The 20,517-nt window shown below is 37.1% G+C and overlaps 2 protein-coding genes across 8 annotated transcripts in view; both read right to left on the bottom strand.

The window, feature by feature from the left end:
• Window positions 1–257: 257 nt before the first annotated feature.
• On the bottom strand, window positions 258–14,579 carry pcmtd1 (protein-L-isoaspartate (D-aspartate) O-methyltransferase domain containing 1). 2 transcript variants are annotated; one of them, XM_044218911.1, is made up of 6 exons: window positions 14,358–14,579; window positions 7,706–8,170; window positions 7,106–7,208; window positions 6,286–6,457; window positions 3,384–3,507; window positions 258–3,021 (listed from the first exon to the last, which is right to left on the bottom strand). In XM_044218911.1, the coding sequence occupies exons 2-6, from the start codon at window positions 8,010–8,012 to the stop codon at window positions 2,645–2,647; spliced, it is 1,083 nt and encodes a 360-aa protein (XP_044074846.1). In that variant the 5' UTR covers window positions 8,013–8,170; window positions 14,358–14,579; the 3' UTR covers window positions 258–2,644. The 2 variants fall into 2 exon arrangements, with proteins under 2 accessions (XP_044074846.1, XP_044074847.1); XM_044218912.1 differs by lacking the exon at window positions 14,358–14,579 and adding an exon at window positions 13,313–14,292.
• Window positions 14,580–18,324: 3,745 nt separating this feature from the next.
• st18 (ST18 C2H2C-type zinc finger transcription factor) overlaps window positions 18,325–20,517 on the bottom strand; it is a 42,114-nt gene continuing 39,921 nt past the window's right edge. For all 6 annotated transcript variants that reach the window (XM_044219981.1, XM_044219979.1, XM_044219980.1 and 3 more), the window contains one exon: window positions 18,325–20,505. In XM_044219981.1, coding sequence (XP_044075916.1) covers window positions 20,365–20,505 — 141 coding nt within the window. In that variant the 3' untranslated portion in view covers window positions 18,325–20,364. The remainder of the gene's footprint in view (window positions 20,506–20,517) is intronic.

Below are 20,517 nucleotides of genomic sequence, written 5' to 3'. Positions count from 1 at the left end.
TTTGTAATGCTTACAGTTTTGAGTTTTATGTGCAGATAAGTGCCTGTTTACTCGTGTCTGGTTATTGGATAAGTAAGTTAACTACAAAAGATGTAATTGATCTGTATTCGTCCACTGCCTGCCTGTCACTAAATCATTTCATTGATCAGCACAAGCTTTAAAATGATGACTCATCTGACACCTTGACACATTAGATATACTTGGGGAACCAAATAAGACACTAAAAAGAGCAGTTACAATGATTAGAGGAGGCATAATGTGATTGTGACCTTTATTTTTGTGCCAAACATTTACGGAGAAACAACACATTTTCAAAATGAACTGCACACACTATGAGAAATCAATCTAGGCCTAATAAACAGCAACAGAACTATTTTGGCTCTTGACAAATTAACTTAATATAAAAGCACAGAATTGGTTATGACTTGGTCTTTACCGGGTGCCATTTTTGTATAGTTGACTCTCGTCCACATTAAATGTAATCACAGCAGTCCCATTAACTTTGGTGCAAGGCGTGACCTGAGAGTCGAGGTTGTAGGTCCCCTGCTTTCAATACTTAATGTGCTCTCTAATTAGCAATTACATTTTAGATAATGGTATGTAAACTGTTGCATGCCTGTAATTGGTCATGTGGATTTTAATGGATACTACGCAAATCAAATGGGACTATGTTGTTATTGGTAATTATAAACTGAGAAATTATTCCATTATTGCTTACTTGCAAAGCTTCCGGATGAATGTAAAAAAAAATAAAATAAAATTTAAAAAACTTACAGAAAATAAATGTTACCTCTTCACACAAAAACCACTAATAGAACCCCTGTTTTCAAACAAAATATTTTTCATTACACCAGAACAAAATGAAGACCTATACCACTAATATCGTATCTATTTAACAGACAGCAGTGAAGTTTTGACCTACAGAGTTCCCAGTGTCAAGATACAGTACAGCAAGAGGGCGCTACAACAAACCAAAATGCAAATTAAACTTTATGCAGAATCATATGATAACAATACATATATATCACTTTTATATTGAATAGAATTAATATCAACAACATTCAACTCAACTTTTGGAATACTAAATTATGCATTCAAAGTAAGATGAAGGAAATTTCCAAGTCTGCGACTGTAAAGCATAAAGAAAAAAGTGTGACATCTATCAGTGATGCGTGGTTTTCTTTTTTCACTGTGGAATGTTTTTTTGTAGAAATACATCACTGTTTGGGTAAATTTACTGTGTCAGAAAACTCACAGAAGTCCTAATGTGATGGGGTACGTTGGCACTTAAAAGCCATCACTATCAGGGAAGTTCTGCAAGCAAATTGTACTTTGATTAAACAGTAGTTACGTTACAAGAAGTCCAGTCCACAATTCAAATTAAGCCAAAAAATGGCACCTCTTTTTTTTTTTCACTTGAGGACTGCAGAATTACGTGCTTTGTTGGACGCTTCTACAGTCCAGGATACAAAAGGCTTCAAAATCCTCAGCGATTCTGAGTTGCATTATCGATATAAAAAAACGCACTACTATACAGAATTTGAGATTTGTCTCAAGGCCATCTAATTGATTAATATTCTTTGAATTCATTTTTTTTTTTCCTTTTGTCAAAAACATTTCCGGACTTGATCACTTGGAACATCACCTCCAGTGACCAATCATAAGATGTGAAGCAAAGTCAGGAACACCCAACACATACAGTATATCCATGCATGTGCTTATTATTGACCCTTTACCAGTTCCCTCTAAAAAAAAAAAGCTGAAAATGTAAACCACCACTGAACACCCGTCATCAGTTTTATCATTATTTTAAACCTCTGATATGATTGATTAAACTAATATACTATTTGCATCAACAATGGAAAGCAAACCATGGAGAGGAGAGGGCCTACAACACCTTTTCATATCAAGTAGGATGTCAGCTACTCATATGCAAAGTGAGAAAACACAAGTATGTAAGCACCCTGTAGAAAAAGTTACCTTAAAAGGTGCCCTGTAGAAAAAATTATGAACCAATCTAGTTTCTCAATGATCTCTTGTAATAGGAAGGTATAAAATGTGTTGACCGAAAACGAAATATCAAGAAGAGTAATGACATAATTGTCCCATTTATGATTATGCAAGAATGTCTTACTCTTGAACTCAAAATGAGAGGATGCGGCTTTATTTGCCGTTCAGTGTTTTTTGCTCCTTTCAGCATCATTAAATCACCATACACTGATAGTAAGTTAAAGCTTCTAAAAAAAACACAATAAAAGTCTTCATCTTAGCATGATCATATTTTAACAAATATAGTAAGAACTTTGTTTTTTGTACAATTTTGATCTGCACACTTCTGCAGAAATCCTGACATTGTGATAAAATCTGAATCTCAAAATGGGTTTCTGAAACTATGTCCATTTAGTATACTTTTTACATTGTTTCTTTTTTTTTTTGATATACAAATCAAAAGAAAATGTCAACAAAAAATAACAACTCATGACAATCATAACATTATTATCCAATATTATCTATGACGTCTCTTTCCGTTACAGTTTTGCCATCAAGATTTAATGGAAATAATGCTACATTTGTACTGAAAAGGGTGAAGAAAAGCATTTCAGCGAGTGCTGCACCCATTACGAGTGGATATCGAGTGAATCAGTCATTTCTCTCTGTAATACAGCAAGTATGTTTTCAGCGACTCAGGCAGCGGTAAAGCCATTATTTGGTCTCTCAACACGTTCACTTGCTTGAGGATTTCAATGTCGCCAATGTCTCTTTCCTCTTCCTCCTCCTCCACCTCCTTGTGTTCTTCCTCAGGGTGCTCTTCCTCCTCACTCTCCACCATTTGGGGGATCAGCTGATTGCCTACAAAAACGTAGGTGTTGATGCGTCGCCGTCGGCAGCGCCTGCGTTTGCGCTTCTGGGGAACTCTTTGCACCATCCCCTTCCCCTGGCTGTCCTCGTTGGCCAGGTTTCTGAGAGTGCGGCGTATGTAGATCCGAGACAGATCCTGAAGGCTGCGGACAGTCACTGGGGCTGAGGACAGAGAGATGACACAGTCCTTCAGGGCAATGTGCCACAAAAATAAGAATAATCCATACAGTTGTGCCACTCCTTCAACTAGGTCAGCATAAACAAGTGAGGCCATCAAAGAGAAAACTGTGTCTCAGTATATCGAGGAAAGGAAATAACTGGCTCTATGGAGCAGCTGCAAGGCAAGCTTCATATGTCAAAGCAAATACTGCTGAATGAAACGTCTCATCACATCACTTTGGATGTACTGTTTGAATTTAAACTATTGCCTGCTTTACACTTCAAGACCAGTTAGGCATAATAAAACACAGAATCTGAGGGTTTTTTTGTTTTGTTTTCTTGAAGACAGAGGCTGGAGAACTTACGCAGCTGGACAGTGTCAGGCTTCTCTCCATCAGCTCTGCTCTGCTGGACCAAAGGGGCAAAGGACACCGCCAAGATGTTTTTGCTCTCCCATGTGCACTGGCCAGTCCTGGTTATCTGGGTCAGCTGCATAAAGAGACAAAACCTGAACTCAACACTGAACACTTCAAAATAAGTACTGTGTAACATTAGAAAGCAAGGACTAATGGCTTAAACAAGCACCGTTTCTTCAAAAAATATTTATTTTTTCTATCATGTCTTTGTTTTCAAACATGCTGATGAACTTACATCTTGGTTGTGTGGATTTTTATCCCTCTGATTTTGCTTATTGTGTATTTTTGTGAATTTGCCACCTGATTAGAGATGATTCTTCTGGGGATGTTTGATTCTCTACAGATAACATCCAATACACTGTTGCAATTATCTCTGTATATATACAGTATTTGCCTATTAAATAACATTCACACATCTAACGATCTTACTCCACATTCCAGGTGTTAATTATGGTTGGCAGATGTGCATACACTGTGTAACCAGAGAAATATAAGTCATGCCCCTGGAGTAGGAAATAAGCCCTCCTTAACATTTGCATATATTCTGATATGTCAAATAGGTGCATGAAACATTAACTCCATTTCCACACTTGCTTTGAATGTGAACAAATATTGCCAATGGGCTTAAAGAACAGTCTAACAGACTTTGAGACGAGTGTGAGCATCAATAAGACAGTGAAGTTGCTGGCCTTTTCAAAGGCAACGATGTCAGGGGTGTACAAATTAATGGACCAGACACTACAGGTGGGCGATATAGATGAAATCCTTAATCGAAGCACATGTAAATTTATATCACAATATTGATATTGGCTTTTTTTCCTCCGGAAAATCAACTGAGAAATTGTTTCTGGATAAAACACAGGTATTTTTAAATACCTGACAAATAAAAGTACTTTATCACATAGATGCAAAGTCATTGAGTCTCATTGAGATCAAGATCTCCTTTACAACACTGCCCACAATGGCTTAATACTACCAGATATATTAAAGGAATAGCTACCATGGCATAAACAGTATAGAGAAATCTCTGAATGTTAGAAAAACTGCTGCAACTAATGATTATTTACATAATTGATTCATTTACTATTTATTTTCTTGATTAATCAATTAATTGTTTGGTCCATAAAACAAAATTTTGAAAAATGGCCTTCACATTTTCTCAAAGTCCAGGGTGACGTCTTCAAATGTCTCAAAGATATTTAGTTTTACTTTTTGATTGAAAAATTACTTAAACGATTATTCAATTATCAAAAGAGTAACCAATGAATTTTGTCGACTGACTAATTCATTATTTGACTAATCGTTGCCATTATAGTATGTGGTACATCGTCATATCGCCCACCCCTGCCAGACACATCATCAAAATGTCTGCTGGTGTGAGAAGTTGGCCCCCAGTAGATGACAGATATCTGGTGGCTCAGGCCATAACAAGTAATTACCAGCCCTCAGTATGACAGTTATCAAAACACAATCAAACCACATGAGGCTGTGGACTCATCATGCATGGTGATAAAGTGAGTGCATATCTTGGTAGGTGGACGTGTAATGGTTTGGGGGGCATTCAAGTGGCACACAACAGGTCCATTAATACCAGCAGATACTGTACTGATCTTTAATGTACTTCATTCAACACGATGATACACACTGTAGTGCGATGTCTATGTGCTTACTTATTTCAATATGGCCACAATATAGGTGTTTACATTTTTCCTGTTTAAATGGGGCACATTTAGAATAGTATTTTGATCATAAATACTAAAGGCTGTCCAAGGCTAACAGTAATTCCTGAGCGGATGCATGGAGATTCTTTTAAAGGGTGTCTACCAGCATAAACATAGAGTATGTTAATGATGACATATATATCTATATGTTATATTAACATACAAAATGAGTTATAAGTTACAGATGACAAAGCTTGTTTCTTAATGTTGCTTCTTCACATTAGTACCCAGCCATGTCTTTGAAGATACTCAGTCATTCAGTTTTTCAGCATTTTCAAAAGGCTCTTTTCTACCCATACTACATCGTGATATTTCATATTTGTCCACTCTGGAGAGTAATTTTAAAAAGCTTCTCTTTTTTTTTTTTGGAGGTGGTGATGAAAGGCCACAAGAAAGAGGAAAAAAAGATGTGTTTTGAAAATTATTCGCATTAGTGTGGACATGGCCTGAGTGGATATGGGTTGTAGCGCTTTCATGCTGTTTAGATCTTAAAGATCTCTGATCAGAATTATGTTTAATTATTTTCTCCACCATGATTCATATATGTGCGGGCTTGTTTTCGTTCTTACTAATGCGTTCTAGCTTCTTTAAAAAAAACACATCATAATATCCGATTGATTTCTTTTACATATATTGGACTCTCTGAACAGAGTACACTCAGTCCTTGGTTAAATAACTGACAACATAAAGCATCCAAATCTTGGGTTACAATATCTAATCTTAGTCAAGCTTTGCTTCACTTCAGCTTTTTTCCCCTTTAAATGCCATGAATTGCCCAAAATCCTTGACCATGATGAATCTGTCAAGATCTTTACGCTCCTTACTGGAAAAAAGTTCCTGCCATCATTTTAACCACCGACTTCCCAAAATATTCTTAATGCCCTCTTACATGCCCCATAGTCTGCCCACACTCACACATCCACCATTTTAAATAAAACATTTATTTATACAGCCATTTGTGTGTGCTCCTTAAGCGGCTGCTCAAATCCAGGGGCAGTTGTGGCTCAATAATGCATGTGAAAGTTGCATAACCAGTCTTGTAGGTCAAAGCTATTTTACCCTGTTTTCCACTTTGAATAGCAATCATGATGTGTTGATTCAGTATCATTCTGATGGCTTGTAGCGCTTACCTGATCCTCTATAGGCATCACCAGAATGCCTCCAATTTTGAGCAGTACTTTCATGTAATTTTCATGGTCTTTCTGCACTCCTGCGCCACAATAAATGCGATCGTATTGGTGACTGTCTGTTGAGATTTCAAGGCAGTTCCCCACTACAAAGACGGGTTCACAGAACTCAAACCTGTGAAAAAACAATAACAAGTACAGTGGATAAAATATATCAAACAACGATGGAAAACATGTTTTTTCTTTCTTTCAGGCTCATCATCGCATTTGTGAGCTGCGACAGAAATATGTAAATTAGATGAGTAGAATTAAATGTATTTCATTTGCAAGACAAAGTCTTTAGATCCACAAGTGCAAAACTGTGGTTTGAATACATCCAGTTTTTGTTAAAACAGTTTGACATTTTGGGAAATACACGTATTCGCTTTCTTGCCGAAAGTTAGATGAGAAGATTGATATCACTTTTTTATCTGTCCGTTAAATATAAGCCTGCAACCATCAGCTGGTTAGCTTAGCATAAAGACTGGAAACAGGGGTAAGGGGATGAATGAGATATAACATATAACATTAGTGAGCTTTAGAGGTGCTGGTAGACAGATTTTGTTACCTTTGGACAGAGCCAGGCTAGCTGCTTCCCCCTGTTTCCAGTCTTTATGCTAAGCTAAGATAAGCTAAGCTAAGCTAAGCTAACCAGCTGCTGGCTGTAGCTTTATATTTAATGGACAGATTTACAAGTAGCATTGATCTTCTCATCTAACTATTGGCAAAAAAGCAAATCAGCATATTTGCCAAAATGAATTATTCCTTTAAAGCATGTACTTACTTATCAAAGCTGTCACTATTCTTTATGAAATCATCCAGTTTCTCTCTGGCATATTCAACCACGTCCTTATGGAGCTCAACTCCATGGTTTACACCAAATGGACCTTCGAAAAAAACCACAACAGGAGCAATATTTTTATGGCATTACTTAATACCTATTATGATATCACGTAGAGCTGAAACAATTAACTGTTCTATAGACTGACTGAAATATTAATCTGCACCTATTTTGATAATCGTTGTGATAATTGTTTAAGCAAAAATACCAAATTCAAGGATTTGTTACTTTTCTTTGTTTCATGTGATTGTAAACTGAATATTGTTGGGTTTTGGACTAGAAGACAAAACAAGCAATTTCTTTTACTATTTTTTGGACATTTTAAAGACCAAACAATTATTCAATAAATCAGGGGGGAAAAAATAAATAAAAAAAATAATCGAAAATGAAAATAATCATTGCAGCCCTTTCATGGTTGATACTGATTTGTAGGCACGCTCTGTACTTTTAAAGTAAATTTGCTCACCTAGATTTTATGGAACATCTGCGCGCTTCCCACACATGAAAAAACACACCTGTGAAAAAAGGGTACACTATGCTTACCTATGATAAGGCCAACCATTGTGCTCAGGTAGCCAGTACCACTGCCCAGATTGAGGAAAGCAAGTCCTGGCTGCAGTTTGAGGGCCTCCATCACCTCGGAGTATATACACGGAGCAGACAGGTGTATGTTGCCATGCTTCCACGCCAAGTCTTTGTAGGCACTGTCCCGGTAGCCGTCCAGATAGTAGTCACCGCGGTCTATGGCCCGAAAAGCCTGTTCAACTTTTTCTGTGCGAATATACTGGGCCTCCTTCAGATTATCAATGAGGTCGTCATTGTCCTCTCCAGCGCTCACGGCTCCCCCCATGGTGAAAAGAGAAGAGAAACACAAGGGCCGAACTCGTACTCAGGATGAGTGATTCCTCCTCAGAGTGGCATGGAGATGAACGGCTGGCTGAAGGATGCTGCCGCTGTGACTCCTCAAGCGTCAGTTCAACCAACGGTCATGTCCAGGCAGCAAGTGACCTGAGAAAAATTACATAAGCACGTTATGGCAATACGCCTGCTAGGGAATACAGAGGCTGGTTAAATCTACAAGTATATTGCAGATTTAAGATGCTGATAATAGTTGAGATTTATTAATCTTCTCTCACAACTGGGATTGTGTGATATATTATGCTACAGTGCAGTGTTTTTCCAAATTCCCGTCAGTATGAAAACTTCAACAATTTATGTTTTGTAACGCCTTTGAAGAAGACAATGACATACTATAGCAGTATTTATTTGACAATATCATGTTTGAAAACAATCCAATAATACAACATTTATTAATTAATATGATATCATTTATGGCCTAATTTAGGCAGCCTTAAGACTACTATTTTACATGTCACATTACCTCCACTGCACATTAACCCCCAAACACACACTTCCCTTATACCAGTTGTTTACACTTATTCAATGTATATGGGCTTTTTACACAACAGACATTCTGACATGTCGAAACAGGAACAGCACAGGTGTAATTAATAATCTTAATGATGGCTCCATTCAATTTAGGTTCAAGGGCCAGGGTATAATACATGCTGGCTCATAAGCATGGATTCCTGGGATGCTTATTTGAACAGAGCAATCATTAATGTAATTTGTTATATCTGTGATTTTGCTAGCAAAACATTAGAAAATATCTGCTGTGAAAAAGCTATATTTGTTAAAAGAAGTTGTACAAAATGAAGTATGAAGTATTTGATATATATCACTTACTTTTTCAGATACTGTCACAACCAAAACTTGGTGTAAGGCATCTAAGGCCGACACTGTGTGCCAAGTGTCATAGTACTTACGTCTGTGGAGCCTGCTATGTCCAGAGGGTAGGTGTAGGGTTATGTAATAGACAGCTGACATTAACAGTGACAGCAATATGGATAAAACCCTCTATCATGGCACATGTAATTTTATATTACAATATTGATATTTATTGTCATCTTATTATGTTTCTGGAAAATTTACTGAGAAACTGTTGATGGATAATTAACCAGAAAAAACAAACAAACAAAAAAAACAGACACAAATGTTTTTTGGCTAACCAATGGTTAATTGATGCAAAAATCATAAAAATGCAATATTACCATAAACTTATCCTGCTCGTTGATTTACAACATTACCCACAACACAACTAATATGCCAAAAGCTAATAAAGAATGTAAGATCAAGAAAAACAGCAAATTCTCAAGTTTGAGAACCTGGAAACATCAAATATTTGCAGTTTTTGCTTGAAAAAAATGACTCAAATGATTAATAGTTGCAGTTTCTTTTCTTTCAAATCGACTAACTGTTGCAGCTCGAATTCTTAGAATCAAATAGTCTGACAAGGTACAAAAATCACTCCTCTGTTAAACTGTTCTCACACCTAATGTCCACACCAAGGCCATAAGCTGTGATGTGGGGTCCATGCAGACATTTCCCTTCATTTTATGGCAAAAAGTTTGGGAACCACTGCTAAAGGGCAATGTTTGTGGAAGGGGTCAATTAAAATGGGTGATCTGAAAGTCACTTACACTGTCAGTACTGAGCTACTGGCTTTACTACTGTACTTTTACCACATTGTAGCAATAAAGAGGAAATTCCTAACTCGTACTGGTCTTTAAACATTTTATAGTCGCTTTGATAACTAAAATACCCCACACTGGCACAGAATGAATGGGTATAGCTGGAGATGCAGCCGAGGGAGACAAGTCTTGAATTCCCTCTCTGCCTCCTCAGCATCTCCACATCTGACTCAGCTGATAAAGATTAAATTCAGAGATGACTTTGTAGTGAGGCCTGGTAAGGTAATTTTCCATTGGCTTTTTCTCACAGGCAAAAAGAATCATTGATTCGCTCACCGTCACTGATTGTATAGCAGTGTATTTTTCTATCCTAGTTTTTCCCCCTCTACCCTCTCTGTAATGCATAGTCATTTGAGTTGCTTGCAGTTGAAAGAAAATCTAGGAAAATGGGTCATGCAAGGTATTGTACAAGCAAATTGCTTTTGGGCACTGCTGTACAGTCGTACCAATGATAAGTCCTGAAATGGGTCATTATTCACCCACTCCTTTAAGACAAATCAAAAAGGACCAGCTGGTTAATAACATTTGTTGCTATAGTGAAGCTAGTCCTGCACAGGAAAAAGATGCCTCTTTGCAAACATCCACTGGTAAACGCACACAGGATGTCCTGGGTTGACCCCTGGTGTGTATGGAAAGTGCATCAACGCCATCGCAGGGCTGCTATGACCCGGTTAGGGACAACTACTCACTGAACCACGCAGGATGACGAAACATGTAACAGATCATCTGGCAACGTGAGATCCAGTCTAGTGCTGTAACTAAATACCAAAGGCCTGTCTACGCAGCACACCAAGACCTACACACTGCTGATCAACGGACAGTGTGAGGTAAACTGATAATCCTCATAGTTACCAGCATTTACAGTGTGAATTCAGACGTTTTTATCTGCTAATTTGCAGCTCTGTCAGCAAATAAAAGTATAGCCATACCTCTGTGGCAAAATACCAGAGCAATATAATTTGTATTAGTAGGAAATAATCCCACGTGTATCAATAAACCTAAAAATATATCTACTGTCACAAGTCTCACGTTTGTTATAAAAAGTGCACAGAATTAATTTGTATTGTTGTAATGACAAATTACAGCATTTGTAATTTGTAATGACTTGTGCTTCAAGCTACAACAGCCATGAAAAATACATTTTCGATTAAATTTCCATCCACTTGTGAATATACAAATCCTGCCTGTGAATTTACATTTCTTGAGGCCGGCGCATTAATGTTTTGTCCCATATTCACTGCAGCAAAAATGTGAGGATGTTAGGTTAACATTGAAGAATAAGATACTAGATAAAAAAAGACTTGAGATGGTGTGATTAATGAGATCTGGCTGTGTGGGAAATTAATTCAGCGACAATTTTCTCTGTGATGTCAAATGTATTATTTAATACAAATATGTTCTACAAATGCAAATTTCATCAAAGTGCTCGTGTGTTTTGCTACAAAAAGGTACCTGAAAGGAATATGTTACTGAAGTCATGTACATCAGAGTATTCCTCTGTGCAATGAAGCAACTAAAAAGGAATTGTGCTGTTTCTCTCCACACTGAGTGAGATGGAAAATAGAAAAGCACCTGTTCATTGTATTGTAATTCAATACGACATTCCTGTAATAAATATTACCTTTGTGCTAATGCCATGGCTCTAGGGACAGCAATGTTGGCTGTCAATTTGTCTGTTGGTCCAAATTATTTTGATGATTGCCACCAGCAGGTCAAATGTTCCACTTGTCCAATACTTTATTTCATGTCAAGATACCTCAAAAAATAATGACCTAATTCCCATTAAATCTGCTATGGATATCCAGGGCACGCAGAAGATGAATCATAATGATTTTGGTCACCCAATGACCTTTTATTTCTAGCACCACTGTTACATTGAAATGTCCAATTTTACATAATATACCTTGAAATCTGAAAAGTGGAATATTTGCTGAATACATTGATGGTCCTCGGAGGATACATCCTTTGGATTTTGATGACCTACTGACCCCTCCTCTAGTGTCAACCCGAAGGCAAACTTTTACACATAATCTCTCATTACATATTCTAAAGGGCAGATAGTCACTGGAGCAACTCTATGCTCCCAACATTAAGAAGCCATTACATTTTTTTTATTAAAGCCATTTTTCTACTCCTATTGAAAGTCTGGGGAGTTTGGGGGTGGGACAAAAAAAATTAAAAATCAATAGATCAATATATCATCTTCTAATAAAGTAGTAATACAAATGTACCAATATCATGATACAATATTGATATGAATACATATAAGGGAGCGGCATATCCTCCATATACAGTGTACTAGTTTATTATTTTTTATGTGATGTAGCCTGCATGTTGTTGTGTGTTAAAAAGGTCAAATCTATGTACTAACACACTCGTACAATTCAATTGTCTGGCCAATCCTGAAGAGGAATTAATACAAAATATTGTAACTATTGCAGTGGTGTGTCTCCTCTCCAGTTATACAGTTTTGTGCAATGTTAGTGGTAGTATCATATTAAGACATATTCTTCTTTATTATTATTAATATTAATTTAATATCACAATTCTTCTGTTTATGTTTTTATTTTACACATGCTACGGCAATGTTTACATCTGTTTCATATGCCAATAAAGACCAATTGAATTGAATTCTTTCATTTCCACAACTACACAAGATATCCCAGAGTCTAATGAGTTGCTCACCATAATGACCCTTCCTTTGGCACCATCCTCAGACTGGAATATAAGAAAGACTGCCCTCTGAATATTTTACAATATTTATGTGGATAAAACCTTTTAATTTAGGTAGCAATATGGCTTTTCCTTTGACTCCATCATCATATGGTGCGTTCGGACTGAACTAAAAGTGGATTCACATCTCTCTTTATTTATGCAAATTTGACCACCTGTTTGTGTGAAACAACTCAGGATTTCAAAATTGACCAGAACCCCAGTTGTTTCTCTTATTCTCCTCTGGACCCTCTCACTTTTGCTCCTATTGTCTCTGCATATTCATGAAAAGAGGTCATGTAGTTTTAGGATAAGCGTGAATTTGTGGCTCAAATTGAAATATTCTCAACTCAAGCAGATGTGCCTTTCCCTCAATTTGTGGCGCCTACATGAACCTGCAACCGTTTGCGTCTTGCCATTGACTTTGTATGTAATCGCACTGCCGCCAGTTCACTTTGCTTTCAGTCTGAACACATCTTTAAAACAGCTTTAAATAACACTTTATCCATCCATTGTTTGTTTTCTGCTGTGTTATGAGAATGACAGCATCACAGGGCTGCCAGCAAAGGCCATACACTTTGCCGACACAGTATTGTTATTTGCGGTGAACACTGTGTCACAGAGGTGTGCATTCAACTAAAGCTGAAGCTAATAGTGGAATAATCGATTTGTGGATTTCTTCTTTTTTTTAAAATAAATATGCCAAAAATGCATTGGCTCCAGCTTCTGAAATGTAAATATTTGCTGCTTTTCTTTGTTATATATGATACTAAGCTGAATATATTTGGATTTTGGACTGATGTTAAGTAAAACAACTGCAACTAACCTAAACTAACGTTGTACTTACTGTATAGCAGGGATGTTGCTTCATACCATAGACTGTGTGTTGGTGTTTCTATTTTTCTGGTCACTCTGCCGGTGAACATGCAGGGGTGTTCACAGATGTTCCTAAACTCCTACAACTGACACCTGATGAAGCCAATCAGCGCTCTACCTGGTCACGTGCTGCAGTTGCCACACAGACGGCAGCCTGTCAGCCAATCAGCTGCCTGAAACACTTTCTTCGCACTGCGTGTGACGATGGAGCAAAACAACAACAGGGTTTTCATGAACTGTTGTCAAGCGTTATTGATCATGCCTGTTTCTTAATCCTGCCCCGTCCACGCCTGTGAAAAATACATGGCGAGACAAGCATCCATTACACCAGCTGACAAAAACTAACAGAGACTGTGTGTGTTTGTGCATCCATCCAGCTTTTGTCCCCACTTGTCCACCAAAACGCAGTTGCTGGCCAGCTCTCTGCAGTGCGATTAACCTCAATCTTTAGCAGCGATAACACCGGTTTGTTAAGAAGAGGCTGAAATATCAAACCTGCATGCTTTACAAACTGCTGCGGGGGGGGGGGGAAATCGCATAAAAACAAAACAAAACAAAAGATAACATTTATTTCTCGGCGCCTCTTCCGCCTGATGAAGCACACGATTGTGACAGAAAAGTCTCCTCAAGCCCGCTTGTTCTGCCTGTACACACACATCCAAAACGAAAGAAAGGGTTTTTTTTTTGCAAACGTTGGTCACACTGACAGGTGACATGATGGGTTCAAATTTACAGCTGAGTGCACAAGTTAACATGTCGGACACAGCGCCATCTGAGTTGCCAATGGACCTAGCTAATGTTAGCTTTCATGGGCCTGAGTGCGCCATCATCAAAACAGAGACAAAGCAGGTTAGGTAAGCTCGCCTCTTTATCCTGCCGTTACACAGCTAGCCCAGTGTGTCACAGTTAATAAAGCTGACAAATTATTACCTGGAGAGGTGTGCCAACAATACAAACAGGCTAACTCACAGACAAACGGTTGTTAGTTATCTTAAAATTAATTTAAAAATACTCACAATGCCGTGTCGCATTAACGCACTCCTTGTAAGTGGATGTGCAATGCGACGGTCAGTGACAGTGACTTTCAGACGTTACCAGCCTCGTTTAGAGGCTAAGTGCTAGTTAACGGAGCCAACTAGCTAGTTGGGTGAAACGGTAAAGCAGTGACGGTGAGCCGCTGTGTCGAAGTGGAAGAAGAAAGAAACAGCCGAGAAGAGGATGTAAACACAGGTCACGTGGTGTAAAAATGTTGTCGATAGAGGGAAGCACTGTTGCTCACACTGCACACATCTATCTATCTGTCTGACAGTAGCTTTTTGTGTTCATGCACTTTTTGGAGTATGTTTTAGAGTTAATTAGTGAAATAGTTTTTACTGAAGTGATGTACTTCACTACAGAGATAAGAGAGACTTTTATGTCATCCGTCTGTGCACAGTGCAGTGCAGTACATATGGGGAATGAAACTGTGTTTCTCCTGCCAAGCAAAATTAATGAATGATGAAACATTCAGTAGGAGTGAAGCAAACATTCAGACTACACATAAGGTGCAAGAGTACAAAACAAGGTACAAACATGTGGTGCAATACGCAGGACAAAAACTATTGCAAGCCAGCCACTGCAGCCATTACTTTGACTAAATCTATAAATCTGCTGTCCATGAAAGCATTTATTATTTTACAATTATTCTACCTAGGTTTTTACAATATCAAAGGCTCTTTTTACCTGTAGCTTTTTGTGTACAAGTACTGTTTAGATTAAGGTGTAATCAAGTACGTTTTTCAAGTGGTGCACTGCACTACAGAGAAAATTACATCCATTGCAGAGACCAAATTGTTGTCAGATTAGAAATTAGGCAACAAAAGAAAAGAAAGAAAAGATTTAATCCAACTTGCAGTGCAGTGTAATTTATGCAGACCATACCTATATATCTATCTACATATAAAGGTCAACTAAAAACATACAGAATAAGAAATAGTTCATGAATAGTATGGCTGGTCCACTGTGACGAGCATGTTCATTATCATTTCCTTTAACAAGAGAGTACCAAATTGGAAAGATCGTGGAAAGCTTCACCCACCTTGTAACCTCACACAGTTCCCTAAAGGAAAGACCTAAATTTAGCCTGCAGCTGGTTTTCTGGTCTGTTCTGGAAGTGTGGGAATGGATGATCACCAGGTTTAATAAGGAAACAGTCGTGGTCAGCAGGCGCACGCAGGTCTGATCAGCAGGCAAGGTTTCAGGGACCTCGCTTCACCTCATCTTTTGATAGATTACGTATTTTTAGGAGGGAGGTTTTGTGTGCAAAAATAGTCAGTTCAAGAAAACTGTCTAACCAAGCTGCATTTATCCTGTTTTCAGTGTCTTTGCTCAGGCTGTAGAGGTGTTTTAGAGATGCAGTTAAAGGCTGCTGAAGACTGAAAGTCTACCTTTATTTTTCTACATTCATAGCAAGAATAGCAAAGTAGTATTTTATACAGAAGATTAAGACTCAATTATCTGGTTTCTCCACAAAGCACAAAACACTCTGGTTGATTAGTGGCTGGCAGAGTAGGAGAGCTCACCAAATCCATCAGCATTCATAGTGCTTTTTAACTTTCTTTTGTCATAAGTGCTTTTGTGGCAAAATACGTGACCACTTTTCTCAGAGTGAGCTGTTGTTCTCCTGCAGGTCGTCTTCTAAGGTGAAGAATTAGTTTACTTACTCAGTTGGTGGTTTCATTGCGCCCTACTTACATGACCACAAAATACACAAGGTTGCAGACTGTACCTTCTCATCCGGGATCATTAGTCGTGTCACTCACGGCCATAACAGGCCTGACTAATGAATCATACAGCATCTTCACTCCAAGTATGGCCTGTTTTTAGTGTCATAATTAGTATGTGATACATGAAACCAGGGACATAGCCAGGATTTTAGAAATACTTAAATCAGGAGTCCCACCCGCACTAAGAAAGTTAACCACCAAAAAATGTTCTGATTTTAAACTATTTTCACATTTTATTCATGCACCTTATCCACACTGCCAGGGATACAATGCTAATGGAGAAACACTAAGCTCTTTTATTTTAATTATTAAATGTAATTCTTTATGTCTAAAAATAGTCAAATGTAAAGATAGTGACTATATCACAGTAAGCTTTGAAAACATATCATGTGCAACTTGAGTATATGTAGAATGTAAACTCCTTGGGTCATTATAGTACTGTGTCCTCAATATTAGCTTCACGAAAATATATATAGATTTAAAAAAAAAAAAAAAATACTCTAATGCATCACACAAAAAAAAACATCTTGGATTTGGCCACACTCCAAATATTTTGTAGCCCCGTGTTTTATTAGATAAATGTAAACAGACATGGTTTACTACAGCAGGGTTAGCTGAGGTCAGACCCCAAGAATGTGTATGTGGCTGTCAAGCTACTTTATATATCTGCACCACCAACACTCTCACAGTCTGCACACCCAGCATATATATCACAGGAAGTCAGGGCCCTGTGTGGTATGACGGAAACTATATTTGTGGTAGCGTTGACTGTGAGCCAGCAGCCTCAGATTTTGAATGCTGCGTTGTTTCTACACCACAAATTAAACTTTTGGTTTAGTATCTGGGGAATAAGCCGCCTTTGTTTCAGTGGCACCTTGCATATGCTGACTCTTATTTCTTACTTGAGTGAAGGTCCCCCGAATACATCAAAGATACAGAGATTTAGATATGTTTTGGAAGACATTTTTTGTGTAACTTTGACCATTATCATAACAGTGATGTGATGACAGAAACAGGATTAAGAAGTTTATTAAAAAGGGTGCTTCTATAACTGGTTTGACTCTTGATTCGTTAGAAAAAGTTTTGGAGGAAAAAGAAACAGGTGGTTTTATTAGACTTGAAAGTGCGTTGAGTGACCGTTTTAGGATGCCAAGAAGATCTTTTGTGCCCACAGCTGTGATACTTGCTTGTTTTGTGAGATATGGGTAGTGTTTTGTGACATTACTTGTAAGTATTGTGTGCTTTTATGATGTTTCATAAGGTTTCATTTTATATTTATTGTCTTTTATTGGTCCCATTTCCAGGGTGTACCAAATTGGGCTGGCCTTTTATTTATTAATTGATTGATTGAGATAAATACTACTGCAGGCACCTGAGCTACACTAATATCCTCTTTGAATTAGTTTGTGTGTTAGTGTTACTACTGTTGTAGCAGTATGTTTTTTATATATGTAGTCACTGTGACCCGTCTTACTTGTTATCTAAAGTTAGAAATGGAACGATTAGTCAATCGACAGAAATTTTATCAGCAACTATTTTGATAATTGATTGAACGTTCATGCTATTTACTATAAGTAAAACTGACCTAATATTAGTTCTGAATTGTGAGGATTTGCTGCCTTTCTTTGTCTTATGTGATAGTAAACTAAATATCTTTGGGGTTTGGACTGTTGGTCCAACAAAACAAGCTATGGGAAAATGTCACATTGGGCTTTAGGAAACTCTGATCTACATTTTTCACCATTCTGACATTTTATAGACCAAACAATTAATTGAGAAAATAATTGGCAGATTAATTAATAATGAAAATAATCATTAGTGCAGCCCTAAACTGAATACATTGAAGATTGTAGTGTGTGTGCTATATTTTGATTTATTTCAAGTATTTTTTCGGTAATTGTTTGCTTTTATTAGTGTAGAGAGATAAAATGAAGGCAACAAAGGTCCCCAGGAGTCAAACCCGGGACGCTGCAATTACATGGGCAGCCCCTTAAACCACCTATGCACCCCTTTATTTTAATTTCTAACCCCAGCAGCTCTTGGTGTGCAGCTTTATTTACAGTATCTTGACTCCATTTACCACTCCGTTACTCTAGATGTAATACCCTGAAGTTACCACAAGGTGATGCTAATGCATAAGGAAACTTGATACCTTACTTGATGCTTCTGGGGTGACTGGGTTCATATTTGACTGCCTGAAGCTTTGAAAAACCACACAACCATTTGAAAAGTTTATTTCTACCATACACAAACTGTACAACACAGCGCATATCTGTTTATTATGAAATAGTAAAAGTAATAGGAAGTTTCAATTTACAAACTACTTCAACTGAAAAAAAAGCATTACATTTTAATGTAAAAGAAAATACAATACAATTTCATATCATACTAATATCGTTCCACAAAAAAGCATTTCACATTACAAAACATCAAATACTAACAGGGAAAAAATAAATATTATTCACAAAACTTCCTGAGCAAACAATGTGTGGTATAGGAATTAAATATAAGAAATGATAAATAAAGGATTGTTAAGTTTAAAGAATGTGATTCAATTATTTAAAGGATTAAAATTCTTTAAAACATATTGAGTATTTGGATAAAATATGGTCCTATTTTTCTGTAATTTGGCTCTTTTGCTGTAACATTTTTTTCTTCGAAATGTCCTAGGCTACATGACTTCTTTTTGCAGAAATTAAATATGTATTGCTCAAATGAATTATTGTGTCATTTTTCTCTTGGGATTAACTTCATGTAAAATTGAGACATGTATAGTACAGTGTCCCATTTCCCTCTTTTTGTTGAAGTCAAGGGCAGTGTGGTGAACTAAAAAATACTAAATAATTGAAAATACAAAAGTGCAATTGATGCAAACAAACAACTGATTAGCCAACAACTATCATTTGTCTATGTTTTCATTTCTTTTTTTTCTTCTTTTTTTTTGCATTTAATGATTGAAACGGAAATGCGAGTTGTAGTGGTAGTCAGCTCGGTTTTGAAATAGCTACTATTCAAATCTGCCCCAAGCGTTACAAGAATATTCAAACTGTAAGACTGGTTGAAATGTTAAGGCTTGTAAGCAGTTTAAGATAAAACAGGAGTAGATTTTGTTTTTTTTAAATTCACTCCTTTCTTTTTTCCCCTCTCCATGCTAGCAAAAGTTAAAATAAACACCAGACTTTTCAATCTCAGTCGTGATATTTCAAAACCTGACTCTGAGATTACAGCTACTGAGACAACGGTATTTAAACAGTCATCAGGAACGTTTCCTCCTATGAAAATAATTGTATACTGTATAATAAATTAGACACCATCCACATAATACTGTCCTACCACAAAACATAGTACTCGTATATTTTTATGGATTCATATACATTTAGGCACATACTATATGCACACTCCAAAGTGTGTGCACAGAAGGCAGTTTAATATCTATATTTAAAAAAAAAGACATCTTGACAAAGTGGATTTTTGATTTTTGTTGCACTCTTCTTGTGGCACGCTATGCAAAGCAGAATCTGACATTCAGTTCACTGAATGATGTTGCATTTTTGCTCAGTGTCACTTCCGGGTTGCATTCAGCTGTTATTGGTTAAGAAGAAAAAGGTACAGTACAGTTGCATTGCATTTTTTTGATCTCAGTGTTCACTTTGTCTCACCATACATTCAGTTTCCAATAAACAAAGCAAAAGCAATGCTTAAAAATATTGATGCTTAGTCTTTTGGTAGGATTTTACTTTGAAGGGAGCTCCAACTTATGGTCTAATAATAATAATAATAATAATAATAATATACGTTTTTCAACACTAGATGGCGAAAGTATGCCATGAAATTGGAATGTGCTTCTATGTAATTTACAATGTGCAGAAAGTCAAACAGATTTCTCAAATATTAAGCATTTACAATTCTAGAAATAAATAAAAATCGAGGAAATAAATACACTGAGGAACAAATATAATAATAAATAGCGATAATATAAGAATGACATGAACACATATAGATTAAAATCAAGCAAACCATACAAAATAATTAAGTGCAAGAGGGGTAAAAATCTCACCAGGATAAACATATCAAGTGAATGCAGAAACAGTAAAAGCATTACAAATCTGGCTGGTAATTTTCTCAGTGCAGTGTATTTACCGGAAACACATTTCCAAAAGCCTTGTCTTATACATGCAGCCAAGCCAGCACTCCAGTAAAATAGAGCTGTCTAGTGCCATTATCCCAAGTCAAAGAAACCTCTTGGTAGCTCTACAGCTTAAACATGGATGCCCTTAATAGCCTGTTTGATATTATCCAAGAGGGCCTTGCACTCTGGAGAGTATTCATGCTCCGAGTTGTTGTACATATCAGTTAATGTGTTCACATAGGCTTCAAAATTATGCTCACTGATGGGTCCCTGCAACAAAAA

Source organism: Siniperca chuatsi, linkage group LG13 (assembly GCF_020085105.1).
Source record: "Siniperca chuatsi isolate FFG_IHB_CAS linkage group LG13, ASM2008510v1, whole genome shotgun sequence".
Taxonomy (NCBI): Eukaryota; Metazoa; Chordata; class Actinopteri; order Centrarchiformes; family Sinipercidae; genus Siniperca; species Siniperca chuatsi.
This window is presented reverse-complemented; position numbering and strand designations above follow the sequence as displayed.

Bases quoted from the DNA above. Each gene is read 5' to 3' on its own strand.
- pcmtd1 (XM_044218911.1), bottom strand. From the start codon at position 8,012: ATGGGGGGAGCCGTGAGCGCTGGAGAGGACAATGACGACCTCATTGAT. The intron at 6,458-7,105 runs GTAAGTACATGC...GTTTTTTCACAG, and splicing joins AATAGTGACAGCTTTGATAA to GTTTGAGTTCTGTGAACCCG. The intron at 3,508-6,285 runs GTAAGCGCTACA...CTCTTTATGCAG, and splicing joins TGATGCCTATAGAGGATCAG to CTGACCCAGATAACCAGGAC.